The sequence below is a fragment of the Chenopodium album genome, chromosome 25 (genome assembly GCF_948465745.1).
Source record: "Chenopodium album chromosome 25, dcCheAlbu1.1, whole genome shotgun sequence".
NCBI classification, from domain to species: Eukaryota; Viridiplantae; Streptophyta; class Magnoliopsida; order Caryophyllales; family Amaranthaceae; genus Chenopodium; species Chenopodium album.
The window spans coordinates 8645561-8665031 of NC_137858.1; the positions used below are offsets into that span (position 1 = coordinate 8645561).

At 40.3% G+C, this 19471-nt stretch overlaps 1 protein-coding gene across 1 annotated transcript; it reads right to left on the bottom strand.

The window, feature by feature from the left end:
* Positions 1 to 14568: 14568 nt before the first annotated feature.
* LOC145615258 (uncharacterized protein At4g08330, chloroplastic-like) lies at positions 14569 to 18795 on the bottom strand. Its single transcript, XM_081670324.1, has 2 exons — positions 17464 to 18795; positions 14569 to 15249 (listed from the first exon to the last, which is right to left on the bottom strand). Exons 1-2 carry the CDS (start codon positions 17541 to 17543, stop codon positions 14859 to 14861), a joined length of 471 nt encoding a protein of 156 aa, XP_081526450.1. The 5' UTR covers positions 17544 to 18795; the 3' UTR covers positions 14569 to 14858.
* Between the last annotated feature and the right edge of the window lie 676 nt (positions 18796 to 19471).

Genomic DNA, 19471 nt, shown 5'->3' on the forward strand with positions numbered 1-19471 from the left:
CAAGGTTCTGTACCCAAAGAAAAAGGGTCAGAAAAAGAGACGGCAAGCTCTTCATCTGAGCCGAAAGACTCAGGGAGCCAGCCGAAGCAAAGAAAGTCCGGGACGCCTGCTGACATAGACAGCAGGCCGGATTGTGAAGAATCCAATCCATCAGCAATGGACACGGATCATCAGACTGAAACGGTCGAACTGACCGAAGGAGATGCTGAGAAATGTGTAACAATCGGGATGGACCTTGATCCGAACATCCGTTGTGAACTTATTCAACTCCTTCGGGACAACAGAGATGTGTTTGCTTTCTCGGCAGCCGATATGCCCGGGATAAGTCCAGACCTCATCTCCCATAGGCTTAACGTCGACCCAACGTGTCGACCAGTTAAGCAAAAGAAGCGGAATTACTCCGCAAATAAGAACCGAGACATCGCAGCCGAGGTCAAAAAATTGCTGGACGCAGGTTTCATCGAACCTTGTCAGTATCCAGAATGGTTGGCCAATGTGGTGATGGTTCAGAAGTCCAATGGTACCTGGAGAATGTGCGTTGACTTCACGGACCTAAATAAGGCTTGTCCGAAGGATTTCTATCCCTTGCCGAGAATCGATCAGTTAGTCGACTCGACGAGCGGACACGCCTTGCTTAGTTTCATGGACGCATTTTCGGGGTATCATCAGATCTTCATGCACCCCGACGACCGAGCAAAGACGGCATTCGTCACGAACGCCGGGGTGTACAATTACAAAATGATGCCCTTCGGATTGAAAAATGCGGGGGCAACATATCAAAGACTGGTGGATCAGGTTTTTGCCGATCAAAAAGGCCGAAACATGGAAGTCTACGTTGACGATTCAATTGTCAAAAGCAAGAAATCTGAGGACCATGTTAAGGACCTGGCTGAAACCTTCGCCACCTTAAGAAAACATCAAATGAAGCTGAATCCGAAGAAGTGTGTCTTCGGGGTGAAGTCAGGGAAATTCCTTGGATTCATGGTCAGCAAGAGGGGGATTGATGCCAATCCCTCCAAAGTCAAAGCAGCTCTAGATCTTCCTGAGCCGAAAACAAAAAGGGACGTTCAGCGGCTCACCGGAAGAATGGCAGCCCTCTCGAGGTTCATTTCAAGAGCTTCGGACAAAGGGTTACCCTTCTTCAAAGCCCTGAAACTCCCAAAAACAAAGGAGCTCATTTGGGAAGAAGAGCAAAAAGAGGCCCTCAAGCAGCTTCGGGAACACCTGGCTCAGCTCCCAACTCTGGCTAGTCCAGTGGAGGGGGAAACTTTATATCTGTACGTGGCTGTTAGCCCGGCCACCATCAGTGCAGTGCTGCTGAGGGAAGAAAATAAAATTCAGCAGCCGATCTATTTCGTCAGTCACACTCTGACAGATGCCGAGACTCGTTACCCTCTACTCGAAAAAATTGCCTTTGCAGTAGTGGTAGCCGCTCGGAAGTTGAGACCCTATTTTGATTGCCATCAGATAGTGGTTCTCACTGATCAGCCGCTGGAAAAAATTCTCGGCAAAGTGGAAAAATCAGGTAGGCTGGCCAAGTGGGCCTTTGAGCTCACTGAATTCAGCATCAGCTACCAGCCGAGAGCAGCCATCAAGGCTCAGGCTCTGGCGGACTTCCTGGCCGAATGCTCGTACCAGGAGACGTTGGACGATGAAAAGAAAATCTGGACCGTGTTTACGGATGGATCCTCCACCGTAAATGGTTCGGGGGCAGGGGTAGTGATAACCTCTCCAGAAGGCAAGTCCTTCGAGTATGCACTAAAATTTTCTTTCAAGGCTTCGAACAACGAAGCTGAATACGAGGCGGCAATTGCAGGCCTAGAATTGTGCATCTCTTTGGAAGCCGAGCATGTCTGTCTGAAAACAGACTCTCAGCTAGTTGCATATCAGATTGGTGGCAGTTATGAGGCCAAAGAGCCCTCCATGATAAATTATCTTGCCAAAATCAAATCAGTTATTGCAAAGCTGAGAACCTTTGAAGTGCAGCTGATCCCAAGGGGTCAGAACGCTCAAGCTGATGCACTCTCCAAACTTGCCAGTTCAACTCTCACCGAGCTGAACAGATCTGTATATGTGGAGGTGCGCCGAGAAAGAAGTGTCGACGAAGCACCCGAAGTGTGCTGCGCCGACCCAGAGCTCAGCTGGATGGACCCCATCCTAGCTTTCAAGCTTCGGGGAGAAATTCCCGAAGACAAAATTCTGGCTTCCAAGCTGAAGAGAACCAGCTCAAGGTTCGTCGTCTTCAGAGGAGAGCTTTTGAAAAAATCTTTCTCAGCCCCATTGCTGAAATGCGTGGGACCAACAGATGCAGATTACATCCTTCGGGAAATTCACCTCGGCATCTGTGGAAACCACATTGGGGGAAGGACCCTAGCCCACAAGGCATTGAGGGCTGGATATTACTGGCCCACCATGATCTCAGACGCTAAGGAACTGGTCCGAAAGTGCGAGAAATGTCAAAAATTCGCACCAGTCATCCATCAGCCAGCTAGAAACCTTCAGCCGATCCTAAATCCGCTTCCATTTGCCCAATGGGGGCTGGACATTCTGGGGCCATTTCCAGATGCACCCTACCAAAAAAGATGGTTAATAGTCGGCATCGACTATTTCAGCAAATGGATTGAGGCTGAAGCAGCCTCAAATATCACAGAGCAAACTGTCAGGAAATTCATCTGGCATAATATTATTACTCGCTTTGGTATTCCGAGGGTTTTTGTCTTTGATCATGGAAGGCAATTCGATAATCTTCCGCTGAGGCGGTACGCAGATCAGTTCGGCATCAAACTGGCATATTCAGCAGTGTGTCATCCACAAAGTAATGGCCAAGCCGAAGCTGCAAATAAACAAATCCTCAGCGCCTTGAAGAAAAGGGTTGAAGATCAAAAGTCTAAGTGGATAGAGGAGCTTCCAGGAACTCTCTGGTCACTTCGGACAACAGAAAAAGAGGCAACGGGCTATTCACCTTTTGAGTTGGTGTATGGTGCCGAAGCCGTTCTTCCAGTGGAAATCGGTTCTGAAAGTTTAAGAGTGCACCACTTCTCGGCTGAGAACGAGCAACTCATGAAGGAATCCCTTGATTTCCTTGACGAAGTGAGAGATTCAGCCCGAGACAGGATGGCTGCTTATAAGCAGAGAATCAACAAATTTTACAACCGAAGGGTCCATGCAAGGCCCCTCAAAATTGGAGACCTTGTCCTTCGAAATGCTGCTGCAGTTCAGAAAGGCCGAATCCATGGGAAACTCTCAGCTGCATGGGAGGGACCTTATGAAATTCATGATGAGCTTCAGCCAGGGACATATAGACTTCGTCAGTTAGATGGCGCTGAGCTGAAGAATCACTGGAATGCTGATGTACTAAAAAAGTACCATGTGTAAACCCTTCGGGGCAGAACAATCTTTGTAAGTACATTTTGAATTATTAATGAAAGGCCTCAGAGCCACCATTTCTATAAAATTCTACAATTTTTTATTCTTTCAAGTTTTCTTCATTCTATCTACTCTTTAAGGGTTTTTATTCAGCCTCGTCTGAAACCTTCGCCTTCGGGTAACTGGGTTTCAGATTGCTGACAAACTCGTCTTTTTAAAGAACCCTGGTCTTTTAGCTGAAGCTAAACTTCAGCGAGACTTGTTCTCCAAAGACATGAGTCCATGGACAAGTCTGGGATATTGCCTTAGCTGAGCCTCGTATCCTAGAGAGCCATTATTTGAAACATTGCCTTCAGTTGGCCCTGTGTTTCAGATATCCATTTTTAAAGATAGAAAGAAAACCAAGGATAAAGGCAACCGTTAGAAAATTTTTATTCAGCCCCGTCCGAAACCTTTGCCTTCGGGTAACTGGGTTTCAGATTGCTGACAAACTCGCCTCTCTAAGAACTCTGGTCTTCCAGCTGAGGTTAAATCTCAGCAAGACTTGTTCTCCAAAGGCACGAGTCCGTGGACAAGCCTGGGATATTGCCTTAACTGAGCCTTGTATCCCAGAAAACCACGATCTGAAACATTGCCTTCAGTTGGCCCTGTGTTTCAGATACCTGTTTTCAAAGTTCGACAGGAGCCCAATTCAATAATCCAAAGACATGTGTCTTTAGATTACTGAGGGAGGCAAGAAGCACTGTCAACGCAAGTTTATCTTCAGCAGAAGTTCTTCAAGCTAAAAGCTTTGTACTTGGCAAGTTTTTGAAGAAAAAGTAAAGCATTCAAAATAAGGCGAAGTAATTGAAGAAAAATGCATCAGATAAAATTCAAAGGCTCTGAAAAAGAGCTACAGAATTCAAAATTCAGAATGGTCTAGGACATAACGAAATATCGGCAGCCGCCCACAAGCGGAAAAATACAGCTGCCGAAGTACAGTACAAAAACAAATAAGGCAGTTTGTACATCAAGGCAAGCTGAAGCAAAAAACAAGGCAAAAATACTTTTCAGAAGCGGCAAGTCTAAAGTTAAGCGCACGATGAACCGCAGGATTCTGAAGACGACTGCCCGAGTTCCTATGCTTCAGCCCGAGGATCAGACTGATCAGCAATGCTGGCTTCAGCTCCGGCAGCAGATGAAGCAGGCTGTGCACCCTGCTGAGCCTCCCTCTCTAGCTGTTCAGCTTCGAGTTCCCTCCTCTCTTCTTCTTCCTCAGCTTCTTCAGCTGCAAGAATTTCAGCTTCGGCTTGAGTAGGGAACTTCATATGGGGATCTTCTGGATCCTGGCCCCATTCAGCACACTTGGACCAGTCCAGATTCGGCTCAGCATGGAGACAAAGTCTTCGGCATACTCTGAACCCGTTCTTAAAACCCATTTCGTACTCTTCTTGAGTATAAATGCGGGTCTTGAGCAGGGCTTCAGCATCTGCTAGCTTTTTCTGTACCTCCTCCAAGTTTTTCTTGGATTGATTTAGCTCTTCAGCGAGCTCGGAAGAGGCACCCTTCTGCTTGTTCAGCTCCTGCTGAACCTCTGAAGCTTCAGCCTTCAGTTGGGTCAGCTCGTCATTTTTGACCCTTAGCTGATCCTCAGCCTCACTCAGCTTCGCTCTCTTAGCCTCGGCAGCAGCAACAGCCTCTGAGAGTTGGACGTTTTGGGCTTGGAGCTGTTCTTCAACAGCCATCCTACTGGCTTCTGAAGCTTCCAGTTTCTGCTGCACCTCAGCTTGTGCAGTAGCTCCATCCTTGATTCGGCTCTCAATGGCAGCCTTGAATTTGGATACGTCCACTCCCAAGTGATCTCGGAGAAAGTTCTCCCCTTCTATCAGTGGGGGGAAAACCTCCTCCTCCATAGCAGTGCAAAAGGTCCGGAGGGCTTCAGCAGCCTTCTTTTCGTATTCCTCCCCTTCCTTTTGCCTTTCTTCAGCTGCTGCCAGCTTCATCTGAGCAAGTTTCAGCTCTTCAACAGCCACCTTCTGGGCGAGCTCAGCATCGTCCACCCTATCTTGTAGGGTGTCTATCAGCTCTACAGTGAGAGTCTGATTGTGCACAAACTGAAAGTAGAGGCACAACTCAGTAAAAAAAAAAAAAAAAAAAAAAAAAAAACATAATAACTTGAAGTTGAAGAGCTGAACAGAAAAATAGAAACAAGAGTAAGGATTTACCTGCATCATCAGCAGTTGATTCGTCCTTACAGGGTCTGGGACAGATCTGCTGGATTCACCCATCCCCGCAGTGGTCTTCAGCGACCAGGCCCTTGCCCTGTCTACTTCGGACATTCCAGCAAAATTGCCGAAGTAGGCTTCTGCACCTTCTCGGTTCTGGCCCCATATGACGTCCCAGATATGATCTGGAATTGGAATTCGGGAGGCCGAGAACCCCATCTCTCCAGAGTGCAGCGTCTGGAAGGAGGGGAAGGAAGACTCAGGAGCTTCATGAACCCTTGGAGGTTCAACTTCTTCTTCTTCAGCAGTCTTCTCTTCCTTCTCAGCAGAGTCGATGACAATGACCTCTGCTTCCTCTTCGGGATTGAGAACGAAAGCCTCAACCTCCCTAGCAATGTCAGCTGAGAAACCCTCAGCAGCGGGCTTCTCAGCACTCTCAGCATTGTGCCCTTCGGCACCATCTGCCATTCCCTCGGCTGGGACCCCTCCCTTGGGATCGGGAGTCTTTTGGTCCACCTCCATCTCAGGAGGTGGGGAAGGGGTCTTCGGTGGAGATTGTGGTGGTGGTGGGGGAACCCTCGGCAATTCGCCGCCTTCTCCAGGCTCTCTGATGCTGATGCCGGCTGGCCTCGGCCCCATTGGGAAGTCATGGGGGCCGATGATGGCCATTCGTCTCCTCCTTTTCTGAAGGGGCTGTTCATCCATATCCGATTCTTCGGAATCTTCCTGGATTTGATCTTCGGGAAGAACAGGAGCTTTTCCTTCTCTATGCTTTTTGCTCCCTTCAGACTGCAAAAAACAGGGGGGGCAGGAAGAGTGTGAGTTCTCCAAAAAAAAAAAAAAAAAAAAGAAAGAAAGAAGAAAACAAATTTCAAAGCTGAGTTAGGTGTAACTTACCGAGGTCTCCAGCAAAGCCTCGTCTTCTTCTTCAGCTGCCCTCGCTGCTGCTTTTTCTTCAGCAGCCCTGGAGGACCCTTCTCCTCCTTCGCAAGCTTCAATAGCCCGTACAACTTCCTCGGCTGTACGGGCGGCTTCAAGTTCCTCAGCTAGCAGTTGAAGCCAAGGATCTCTCTTCTTCCACCAAGGCTTCTGCCTTTGATAAAGGGCAACAGCCTCGATTTGGAGATGATGCGGATCTAGATGGACCTCCCTGTGCTTTGAATCGGTGATAGCGGGGGCCCGATCGATAATAAGTCTCTCTTGGCTGACGCCGAGACGATTGTAGTCGATGCCAACGTTTGTCTCGTTCCGCTCTGAGCATAAGAAAAGAACAAAGGTCAGTTCAGCAAAAGAGAAATGCTGGATCAGCTCAGCAGGAAAGTGCAAAAAACAAAATTCTTGCTAAGAATAAATAATAAAGGCCTCGGCCCCAGCCGAAGATACTTACCATCCCTGAACTTTCGGCTGAGGCCGACAGCTGCTAACATGTGCTCTTGGAAAATATAGTGGTTATCCGGGAGCCAAGTCTCCGGGATATACTTCATTCGGCCTCCAGCACCCCCAGGATTCAGCATTCGGCCGAAGATGTTTTGCTGATTAAGGTGCAGATCTGGGCCTCTATCTTCGGGAGGACCCAAGCTTCCCATTTCAGGGTCAGGCTCAGATAGATACCTGGGAGCGCTGAAGACGTAAGGATGGGCAGGATCTGTGGGCGCCCTAACCCAGATCCATTGACCCCTCCATTCCTTATCTGAGGAATCATTCGGCCACATGGTTAAATACTGAGGCCGAGACTCAATTCGGTACCACCCAGGACCATGATTACCATGCCCACTTTGAATGTTCGGCATTAGCCGATGAAGCTTTTTGAAGCAGTGGAGGTTCGGTACATATCTGAAAAACTTGCAGACCCACAAGTACGTCATCACCCTTCGGATGCTGACGGGAGTTAGCTGGCACAGGGAGACCCTGTAGTGGATCAGCAAGTCTCGGACAAATGTGTCCAGAGGAAACCTCAGCCCATACTGGAGCTGTCTTGTGTACACCCCCACATACCCCGGGGGTGGACGATGGATTCTATCAGATGCAACGGGCATTCTGCACCAATACCCATCAGCTTCCATTATACCGTAGTGCAGCTCTATTTGTTCAGCAAACCGATACACCTCGGCGTGCTGTACCCACCAATGGTAGGGATGGTTCTTTATCATGGCTGAAGCTACTTCGGCGTCCTGCCACTCCTGAAATCCAGGAAGGACATCCCAAAGTTGAGCGGGAACTACTTCGTCCTGCCCAGAGACGCTCGGCTCCTCCGATCCTTCAGGAGGCGCCGATGAAATTGGGGTCGCCCTAATTCCTTCAGCAGGGTCAGACCCCACTCCTTGTCCGTTCCAGGTCCCAGTCCTATTCCTGGGATCGGGGAATTGCCTTGCCCTTCTTGGAGCACGGGCTCTGTCTCTAACTCCTCTCACCATTGTCGATTTTTGAAGAAAAAGTCGAAGGAAGAGGGGGAAGGAGTTCAAATTCGAAGAAAATTAAACAAAAATTAGAGGAAATTACCTTTATCTGAAGCGGAATTCGCCGATCTACAAGTTCGGAATGACGAATTTCGGTTTCTAAGATTATTTCTCGGGGATTCAGCGAAGTTTTGATGCGGATTCAGGGATTCTTTTGTGGGGTTCAAGCTCGTGTTGGTGAAGAAATGAGGAAAGAGTGCGTCCCTTTTGGTTTTATTTCCGGAAATGGGAATTTTGGGGGGTTCACGCTTAAATTTGCTCTTAAATTCCTCATTAAGTAACCGTTAAACACGTTTCCCCGTAATTAGTGATTAACTACCCATTATCCGTCCAACTTCCACAAATTATCCACCCAACGGCCGTTATCTCACTAATGGCGGTTTAAATTTAAATCTTTTTGGATTAATTAAATCATTTACTTCCCTCCTTTTTTCTGGTTAATTAAACCCGACCCGTCATTCCTCCAAATCGGGTCTGGGGGGCAAGTTGTTTGGGTCCAATTTAGTCCAATTGGGCCAAGTCATTAAATGATCCAATTAGAAGCCCAAGGTCAAGGTTCAACTCTCCAAATAGTGCTAAAGTCAAGATCAGTCCACAAGGCAAGTCAATTGGGCCCAAGCCCATTTCTCCCATATATGCCAAGGTATAAAAGCCATCAATATTACATTTTATAGACAACACACAAAGCCTCAAGCAATTAATTCTCTTGCATAGCCTTTTCTCTCTACACACTGTACTAACTTTAGCATCAGAGGGGCCTTCCTCGGCAACACCCCCGGGGCTAGTTTACGTGTGTTTGTTGTGCAGGAAACCCTCGGTCCATCATCACTTGGATCGAGCCCAGTCTTCGCCACCTTATTGGACCTTCGGCAAGGTCCCATTGTTTTTACCCGAAACATTATGTATCACATGCAAACTTGCTCATTATTTCTTCCTTTCACATGGTTAAAAAATGAAATGTTGCATTATTCATTACATTATTTATATTGGTTATCATCCAATTATTAGATACAAAGTACTATTGTACTAGTGTATATATAGTTCATGTGCATAAATTAAAAGAGCTGATCATCTATCTCTAGTTTAATTCCTACGAGTAGTTCTTAGTTTCAAGTTCTTAGTAAAAGAACTATCCAGTTCCCAACTCTATAAGTTAGTTGCTCCAATAAACGGAGTATCATCGTTCAACTTTCATAATATTGTAAGTTTGTAACACGTCATATGTTTTATAAATGTTGCAATATACTTTTATTAATCATAAACTTTACAACAATTTGACTTTTATATTTGTAAATTTAAAACTTTGACCATTAAAAGCTCTTATCTTACAACATTCTGTACCATAACACCATAACGTTTACGTACTTTTGTAAAATAAAATGATCAAGGGCCTGTTCTCTTACGTTGAAATTCAGTTCAGTTCAGTTTAGTTCAGTTCAGCTGAGTTCAATTCAGTTCAGTTCAGTTCAGCTCAATTCAGTTCAGTTCAGTTCAGCTCCTAATTTCCTTCTCTTATAAAATATTCAGTTCAGTTCAGTTCAACTGAGTTCAGTTCAGTTTAGTTCAACTGAGTTCAGTCAATGAGAACATGCCCTTAGTATATACCTGTATCGGCTGTACGTAATACAGATTTTCACACTTTCTGAACGTAGACTAGATAATGATTAACATTAAAGTCTAGTATTATACACTTATAAGAAGTAATTATGAATTGAAGAAGATGGGAAGTTCCAAATAGGTTGGCTGCTAGACGAAACTAGGAAAAGGACTCCACAAACAAGGAACAAGAAATGAGGCTCACAGCAAGGAAAATAAAGGCACTACCTTTTGTATTTTTTTGATTAGACACTTCATCTTTTAAGTTCTTATTATAAAGAAGAAGAGGCTTCATCTTTTGAAATTAAGCCCAAGTCAAAACTACTCTTAAGAACCACGTTCTCATGTCACATTATTTTTTTGTTCTACTTCCAAAAGACAACTTTCCAAGTCACCAAAATTTTACAAAAATTCTACTTTTCTAATACAATGAAATATAAATGATCCCTATTATTGTATATATTAACTTTGTTAAGTATATTTAACCAGAAATCATCTTAACTTTGTTAAGTTAATTTAACCAGAAATCGTCTTAAGAAAAAGGGGATGCGTTTTCAAGGTCTATCTAACAAAATAAAATCGTCAAAGGTTATAGCAATTAGCAGCCATGTCCATGTGACTTTGATAGTACGTAAATACGTAATAAATCATAAAATTAATGATATAATATACTTCCTTATATATATATATATATATACATATATATATATATATATATATATATATATATATATTTTAATTTATTTTATCAAACATGCATGCAAAGATATTACACACGAATGCATAACGCAAGTGCATTATGCACATCATGCCGCTGAATATACGAAGTGACAATAAACCCAAATTACCAAATATAAATTTGTATACAAGCTTTATATATATGAGAAGTATTTACAAACAGTCCAAATGACAGGGTATTGACTTGTTAAATCTTCTTGAAAGGCATTTTATGCAAATATGTTGTCGTTGTGTTGTTATCTTATATTGTATGGCAGGCAGAAAAAATGAAATACAGCCATAAAACATACTTACAAAAAATATACAGGATACTATACTATTTATGTGACATGTCCATGTCCTAAAATGGACCGATATATACATCTCCTAGCTTGGTTTTTTCTTATAATAGCTAAATACAAATTGCGTACATTATTATGTGCATGACTAATTTTCACACTGCACGTTACAGTATGAAATCCGCATCAATAATAAAACTTTTTTAAAGTTTACTCTTATTATGCTCATCATTAGTCGATCATACTAGGCTAGGTATAGATTTTAATTCATCTAGGTCAAAATATTATAGTGATGTATGTTTATAAACTTATTGGAATCAAATCCTAGCTTATATTATACTCCTTCCATTTCGACGTTTCGTAATAATCTCAATACTTTGACTTTTTGTATTATTTGTATGTTTATTACTTTGACTCTACTTTTTACCAATTTGTAAAATTTGTATATTGTCGTGTAAATTTTTTTTTTTTTTTTTGAAGAGTCGTGTAAAATAATTTTTTGATTAGTCTTTAAGTATATTTTCATTATATCAAGCCTTTATATTTCATAATAATAAGCTTTTATATTTCTTAATAATATATATACCAGTAACCAGTATTTAGAAATATTAATGATAAAAGTTAGTTGTGTATTGGCATATGAGTCATTTAAAATATTGCGATTGTTATGAAATGAAGGGAGTATTACATTAGAATTATTTTTGTTTATTTGAACAGTGGGAATGCCATAGTAATAATCACAATCATTGTGCTATCCCTTTCAATTCGTTCACACAACTAACAAGTGAGGCAAAATAGTTAGGTCGTCTGATCATAGGATTGGTTACCTCGAGTGACCTATAGGTTAAATTTCAAACTCTTATGGCATCAATAGAGTTCTTAGGAATGCCTTCTAAGGCCTTGTTCACATTTACTGAATTGAGCTGAATTGAACTGAACTGAACTGATTGAAGCTGAACTGAACTGAACTGTTTTGAGCTAAATTGAACTGAACTTAATAGAGCTGAAATGATTATTTAATAAGAGGAGAAGATTAAGAGCTTAACTAAACTGAACTGAATGGAGCTGAACTGAAGTAAAATGGACTGATTGGAGCTGAACTGAACTGAACTGATATTAAGTTGAAGTGAACAAGCCCTTAGTTGTAAGTCATTGTGTCACAATATATACCTCATTTCAAAGCACGATATAATTTCGTGGTTTTTCCTCTCTATTATACAGTAGGTTTTATGTAAATTTCTCCACAAAATTATCAATTAATTGAAATTGATCAAAACAAATAGAGTCAAGAGAAAAGATTCAGTCCACCATGAATTTCCGGATAAATTAGCCATTCACTAAACAAAGTCGCCATCCTAATCTAGCAGCTACAATTTGGGAAAGGACAATTTTACGACATGGAAGTAAATGCCCGTCATTTCTTGTTTCCTTTCTTTCTTTATTTTGATTTCGTTTTGAATATTTCTTAATTAAGCCTATATATCTAGGATCACTAGGATGACTCTACCCTATGAATCCTTACAAATATTGCACTCTCATTTTCTAATTATTGGTTAATAATTGTCATAATGATAAATAATGATCAAGATTTGTTGCATATTTCATTGCTATCTTATAAAATAAATACAAATTTTATGAAATGATTAAGAAAAATTATTTTGGAAGGTTTAAATTTTAAAGTAACACGTCTAACCTTTCTATGTGCTACAATCAAGATTTGTTGCAATATGATTTACAAAGAAAACTTCTTCATTATCACATTTCCTTTGCCTTAATTAATTTGTTGGGTGTGGCTTAGCCTTAGCTTGTTTAGGATGTACAAAGGAGGCTAATTAAAGAGGGCATAATGGAGTTGCATTAGGATAGTGATGGATTTATGAATTTATGGACGGTGAGTTATCAAAATAGAGATACATGTGAAAACAACATGCATGCAAATTCTTTTCTTATTATCATTTCTAGCCTAAAATAAGTAAGTGTCTCGTGTTACATATTTTATATCAATTGGTTGTTAGAGTTTTTTATTTTTTATTTTTTTTTGTCTTTCTTATATAATATATCAGTCTGGCAAAAGGTTGTATTTTCATAATAACTTGATTAATTGGCCAAATTAAATGAGACATAGACACGAGCATGACGATCCTAGTTGTGTTTTCACTCTTAAATCTTAGATGGCTCTCAAGTCTCAACCTCTCATGTTACACTTTCATAGTGTCATAATCACAAGAGGGGTTTTCTCATCTTCATTGAAAACTCATAAAGGCCAACCTCCATAATATTTTTTTTATTAGACATTAAAGAAGCTATTGCTCTAAACATAGATAGTAATATAGTATGTAGACTAAAGAAGTTATGACAACATCCACCACTTTGCAACCAATATATTGACTCATGGACTAATGATCTACAATTAGTATATTTGTGGTTTTGTCGCCATTTAATTGAATTTTTTCCATCTACTTTTGCAATTTGATGTAATTTCATCTTTTCGTAGTTTGTCAAATATCATATCAACAATTTCTTAATCATTGATAAATGAATTCATAATGAATTAATAAATTCGTGGCCTTAAGACATAAATCCATGATATTGATGTTTAATTTAGCCATAAATCATGCAAGTCTAGCATAGTGCATATAAGATACGGAGTAAAACATAAAGGAGTAGGCGGTACGTACCACATTTCTTAGGTTGGGTGTAGTCCTATTTCTAAGGAAGGTCCTTTCTATCAGCCTCTTTCGACGACCTTTGGTTGAAACATGAGCCACCTCGGTCGCTTGATCCGCACAACCCACGGCACCCCGCATTGATCTGGTCCAGTGTGAGTTGCAAACCAACTGTGATACATCTGCAATTTCATCACCACAACATGCCTTAACAGCTTCTACTGTTTTTGGGCCCAGGCTAGTGTATTGTGGGCTGAGTTGGGCCAGCCCATTCTAGGCATGATCCAGTTAAAGTGTACAAAGGTACTGGAAAGGATTCATCCATAGATTGTCATGTATGACTTTCTTTTTTTCTTTTTTTTTTTTTAATTTTTAATTTTTAATTTTTATTTTTATTTTTTTATTTTTTATTTTATTTTATTTTTTTATTTTTTTTTTGTAATGGGTAATAAATTTTAATTTCCTTCAAAGCGAAATTTCTTATTCATTAAAAACTAAAATTTGGATTAATTTCTCGAAATGCTTTTCATGCATCAAATAAGATTTTTTTAAAAAAAATCTCATTTTGTTGAGTTATGGTATTTTCTCTGATACAAAATACGGTTTATATTACTTTGACACTCAGATATGGGGAAAAAAAAATCCCCTATTTTCCATTATGCATTCTCAATCGTTGATTTAAAAATCAAATATTTTGAGAGGATCAAGTTTTTATATATGGATTGATAAATTCCGAATTTCTGATATGTTGAGCTATACAGGAGTTAATATTAACATTGTTTGGTAAAGGATTGAGATGTGGATTTAAAGAGCTGCAGTTTAGTTTATAATTAAATTGTACAGTCCAAGATACTGCAGAGACCAAATCAAAGAATTTTGTTAATGAAGAACTAAAATTAATCACTGTGGAACTGGAATCAGCATCAGTTTCAGTAGTTTATTCTACAATATGGTAGAATATACATGTAAACGAACGACGGTCATACATACAAAGTATATGATAGATTAGTAGCTTTACCAATACTGTACAACACTTGCATCCTGCACAAAATGAGTAACACCAAAATTAAGCTTCAAAAATTACATTACACTTGCGTTCGATTCCTTTATTTAGGGGACTGAAAAATTGTGATACATGATCTTTGCCTTAGTCGTTTTAATGGCAGTCGCCTCACATAGAGCCCACTACCACTCTATTAATGAGTAATGGTGTACAGATGACTGCTTTGTGGGCATGGAATACAGGAAAAGGAAATACTAGAAATTATAACTTGAAAGTGCAATTTTCTTTTTTGACAAGGCGAAGATATATGGTAGAGCATCGCTCCACTCTTCTAAACATCGGTTTTTTCCAAACATAAATACTTCTATATCACTCAGAAACTGTACAGTTAACAATGTAGTACATAATTGCTTAACATAAATACCTGGTGTTTTACTTCACCATACAGAAGTGCTCTTAATTATGTGCAATTGAACTGCTGAGGCCCTTTTGATGACCGTTGGCAGTGTGTGCAGCCAAATGGTGCGTAACAGAACCTGGCTCACTCTACATCAAAGAACCAGGGGAGTACCAGCTTGATCAGTGGATGAAGGTTGCAAAGCACGGATTCTTATGTCAAATTTTCTCGGAGTGCCAATATCACTGGTATTTGATCCATCAGGTACAATTGGATAGGAGGAGTTTTTATCATCATAAGCTTCACCAACATTGTTCCCACATTTGCGACAAAGGAGTTTGGTTCTTTTACGAAATAAACCCCAAGAATTCTTCGATATGAAATATGGTACACATCTGATTTCATCAACCTTCATAAATCTGCTCTCATCGATTTGGAAAAAAGAAATGATCCCTCGCTTTATTGATTTTCCATATTTTGAGCCAATGGTTGCAGTATTCCGGTTGGATGAGCTCAAATTCAGCTCATAGCCACATGCGCCACAACTAAATAAAAGACAGTTTGAGTTAGAAACACATCATGGAAATAAAACTCTGAAGGTCCTACGATTTAACAACACTCAGGAGAAAGTAAAGCTTAAATCAAAACCATTAATTTTGCCAAAAAATAGTAGTATAAGGCACATTTATTGACACAAACCCCCTTGTCCTCCCTAAAGTGTGAATATCATTTTGAAAGTCAATACAATGACTATTCTTTAATCTTTCTGTACACATTATTTAGGTAAGCTGAGACTAAATGTAGAAATACATCACCGGACTGTGGAATTTTCCAGATCATGGAAGAAACTGCAACGCTGGAAAATCTTAACACTCATTTTTGTCATAATTTCTTGGGTGTGATACGCCAATGAACATTGCACAGGTACTTCTCTGCTTCAAGCTCTTTAACCAAAACGAAACACTACGGAGTGTCTGAGAGACACCCCCCCCCCCCCCCCTACGGCTCCTCAATGATAGCCATGAACATGACTTAGGTTTTAGGTCTCCAAAACTCCTCTCGGTGACTGAGACATCAGACATGTCTGCGCATTTCCGGTATCATCTGCTCAAAAGTTTTAGCCTTCATTTTCTTAGAAATACCTTCATAAACTATCATATTACGTATTTCCCTTTCATACAGCAGTAGTTTTGGTTTCAGGTATAGAAATTTACGATAATGAATGTCAAATTGCTCATATGTCATCAAACAGATTAAGCTTGATGACAATCCTTATCTCAACAAATTCCTGCAATAACTGGATAGATATTCAAAGATGTCCTGAATCCAGTATACTTTGAGTAGTAAGTCAGTAACCACAATAACAATTTGTCTGTAGCTGTTCCCAGTCTTACCACCATATGCTCCCCTCAGTTCTTTCAACACATCATCTACCAGATTCCACAATGACTCGAGATAAGGCATGGTAAAGAATAAAGATTACCACCTCCTTTAAGCACTAATTGAACTTGAAATAAGGATGGTAACTTCGAAAATCAATACAAACTTTTAAGCCAAACTGATCAGCAACAACCACAGCATTAACGTACTTGGATCCTTAAACCAGAGTTGGGCATCAATATCATACTCCAACTAGATATAGGCACGATCCTTAAATTCGTAAAAAAGAACTAGGAAAATCTAGGAGTATCAATGTCGGACACCATATTTAAGTATGACACTTTTGGCAAGTCTAAAAGGCATAAATATGTGCTCGTTCTTATTACACTCCTAAAGGTACTCATTACATATTATGTCTACCAAATATGTTCCCACCATTTGTGTAATCCTTTTAACTTTTCATTATTTTCATAAAGGAAGGAATCTGACCTCATCTCATTCTCCAGCTAAGGTTATCAAAGCACATGGAAGGGCAATTGGGCAATCACATCCTAACCACCTTCTCCTTTACTTCTCTTCTTTTTCTTTCTTTCCCCTCTTTTCAAAGGAATAATCACCTTTTTAAACATACAAACAAGGAGACCAAGAAAAGAATAGAAGAAGAATATATCAAAATGTTACGAGCTCGTACCTCACTCCTCTACTCGTCTTGACCCTAGTCGTACCAAACAGACCAAACTGATATACTCATACACTCCCTTGGTCCGAATTTCATTCTCATTTGTCCCATTACTAGTTCAAACACTATCAACACGACTATTAAATCAAGACAAAGGGAGTAGTATATGTTCTAATAAAGTATGACTAAACAAGGTTGATTCCACTGAACAGGTTAGTTTTGCTCAAGTTTTAGTAACAGGTGAGTATATTTTATTCAATGACATACTAAAAATAGTAAAATCTTAGTCACCAAGTTTTACTTGGATCAAACTATTCCTCTTCATTCCTCAAACATCCAGGCAACTAAACTTCATTCTATGCCCTTTGAAACAATTCCCACCTCATTCCGGATTTAGTCGTTACATTACTAGTTCAAATTACACTATCAACGCGCACAATTAATTCCAAACACAGGGAGTACTCAATTCAATCATACAAGAATAACATTAAATAAGTAAGTACAAATTATATTCTAATATATCAAATTAAAGATCCACTCTTTCATCAATTCCCAACAGAATTTATCAAATCCCTTGAATTACAAGAACAAATTCAACAACCCCAATTCAAATATGGTCAAATAAATGACTAATTCAAACAAAACAAACTACCCCAATTCATTAAAAGGGGTTAATTTAAAACGAGAGAAAGAAATAAACCTGTAAGAAACATGTCTTTGAGAAGCAAAGGATTCTCTGTAACTCCCAGTAAGATAACCTTCAATTTGTGGAGTTTCCATCTCAAATTCTTTAATTTTTGGTCTAATTTTATCTCTCTTCTTCTGAATTAAGTATTAAAAATTGTAAAAAATTGGGAATTGAGAGAAAGATGGGGGAACGTGGTTGATGTTTCTGGGGATCGTGGGTTGAGACCGTTGCTAACAAAAAACAAAAGAAAACGAAAAAAAATGGGAATTTGATGAAAATTTGAGGAATTATTAGTGAGAAATGAGCAAGAGTAGGTTTATGTTTGTTTAGACTTTTTGGACTTGGTTTCAGAGTGTTGGACTTGTACTGAAACTCATTTCAATGACATCATGGGACACACACGGCTTTTACGCATTTCTGTTAACCCAATTGTAGGGGGTTTGTATAAATAAATTACGGCTATTTCACCAAATGCTACTGATAAATTTAAAAATTCACCAAATGTCATCGGACTTTTCAAAATTCACCAAATGCCACCGAGTTTTTAAAAAATTCACCGAGTGCCATTAATGACTAACGGTAGTTAACTCCGTTAGTCATTAAGGCTAATTATTCCACGTGGTGGCTTATGATTGGTTGCATATTAATTTAGTAAATTAATTACTTAATAAAAAACTTTTAAAAAAAAAAAACACCCACCCACCATGACCCTAGCCCGACCACCGTCCATCACTGCCACCACCATATCCCCACCTCCAACCAGTCCCCACCGAGGCGGCGACCCAACCCTGAACAACCGAGTCGGCGACCCAGCCTTGAACAACCGCGCCGCTGGCAACCTAGCGTAGCCAGCCCGCGTCGACAACGCACCCAGCCGATTCGCAAACTCTCCTTCTCCCTCGAAAATCCCTCCCCTCACCACCGCCGACGACCAAAGCCCCCCTCCCCACGCCGGAGAACCTAAATCAGTTCATCCCCTCCGAGCTCCACCCTTTCAACCACCACGCCAGAACCCTAAATTAAAATCCCCACAAATCGAAATCTAGGGTTTCGACACCTTAAACCCCAATATCAATTTCCCTAAATTCGTAACCCCCTCCACTCCATCCCTCCTGCTCTGACGAACCCAAACCACCTCTTTCCCTCCCATCTCCACCCCCTGAACCACCTTGCTTAAAATCGAAATTTGGTTTTCGATTTTGGAGATTTCGTTTTTGGGGTTTTATTAGGGTGTCGAGGATGGGTGTTTAAGGGGGGGGAGTGGATGCAGATGATAGGGGGCATAGGGTCAGGGGGAGGGGTGGCCGCCGACGATGTTGGTCGCCGGTGGGAGTGGAGGCAAGGGGTTGGGCTTAGGGGCGGTGGTGCAGTGGGAAGAGTGGTTGGGGTTCATTTTTTTTTTTAATTATAATTTTTTTGATAAATAAAATAATAATAAAATGAACCAATTAGAATATGCCACGTGGCATAGCCTTAATGGGTAACGGAGTTAACTGCCGTTAGTCATTAATGGCACGCGGTGAATTTTTTAAAAACTCGGTGGCATTTGGTGAATTCTGAAAAGTCCGATGGCATTTGGTGAATTTTTAAATTTGTCAGTGGCATTTGATGAAATAGCCGAATAAATTAATACGAGTACAAGCATATAACTCCGTATAATCGTATTGGGTAACTCGTCTTGGATAATTCATGTTCGTTTTGTTAAAATTAATTTTGAGTTTGGTAAAGGTTAAATGTCGAATATTGTTCGATGGCATAATCGTAGATTCGTAGCACCATTAAAAATAAGTTTATACTACGTGTATGGAATTATTTTGAAATAAGCTAATGCTAGTTATAAATCGAGGTAGTAAATTTAAACATGTGACCTATTGTATCCAAATTTTCAATCTTAACTAAGCTAGTTAGCCAAGATCTCATAGTTTTATTTTCTTATAAGTAGAAATATGGTGAAGAAAACAAATTTAATTATACTTTATAGTCTAATCTGTAACTCATAATTCCTTAGTTGAAATGAGTC

Excerpts from the sequence above, each read along its gene's own strand:
- LOC145615258 (XM_081670324.1), bottom strand. The coding sequence starts at position 17,543 with ATGGAAACTCCACAAATTGAAGGTTATCTTACTGGGAGTTACAGAGAA. Across the intron at positions 15,250-17,463 it reads CAAAGACATGTTTCTTACAG|TTGTGGCGCATGTGGCTATG; the intron begins GTTTATTTCTTT and ends TCTTTTATTTAG.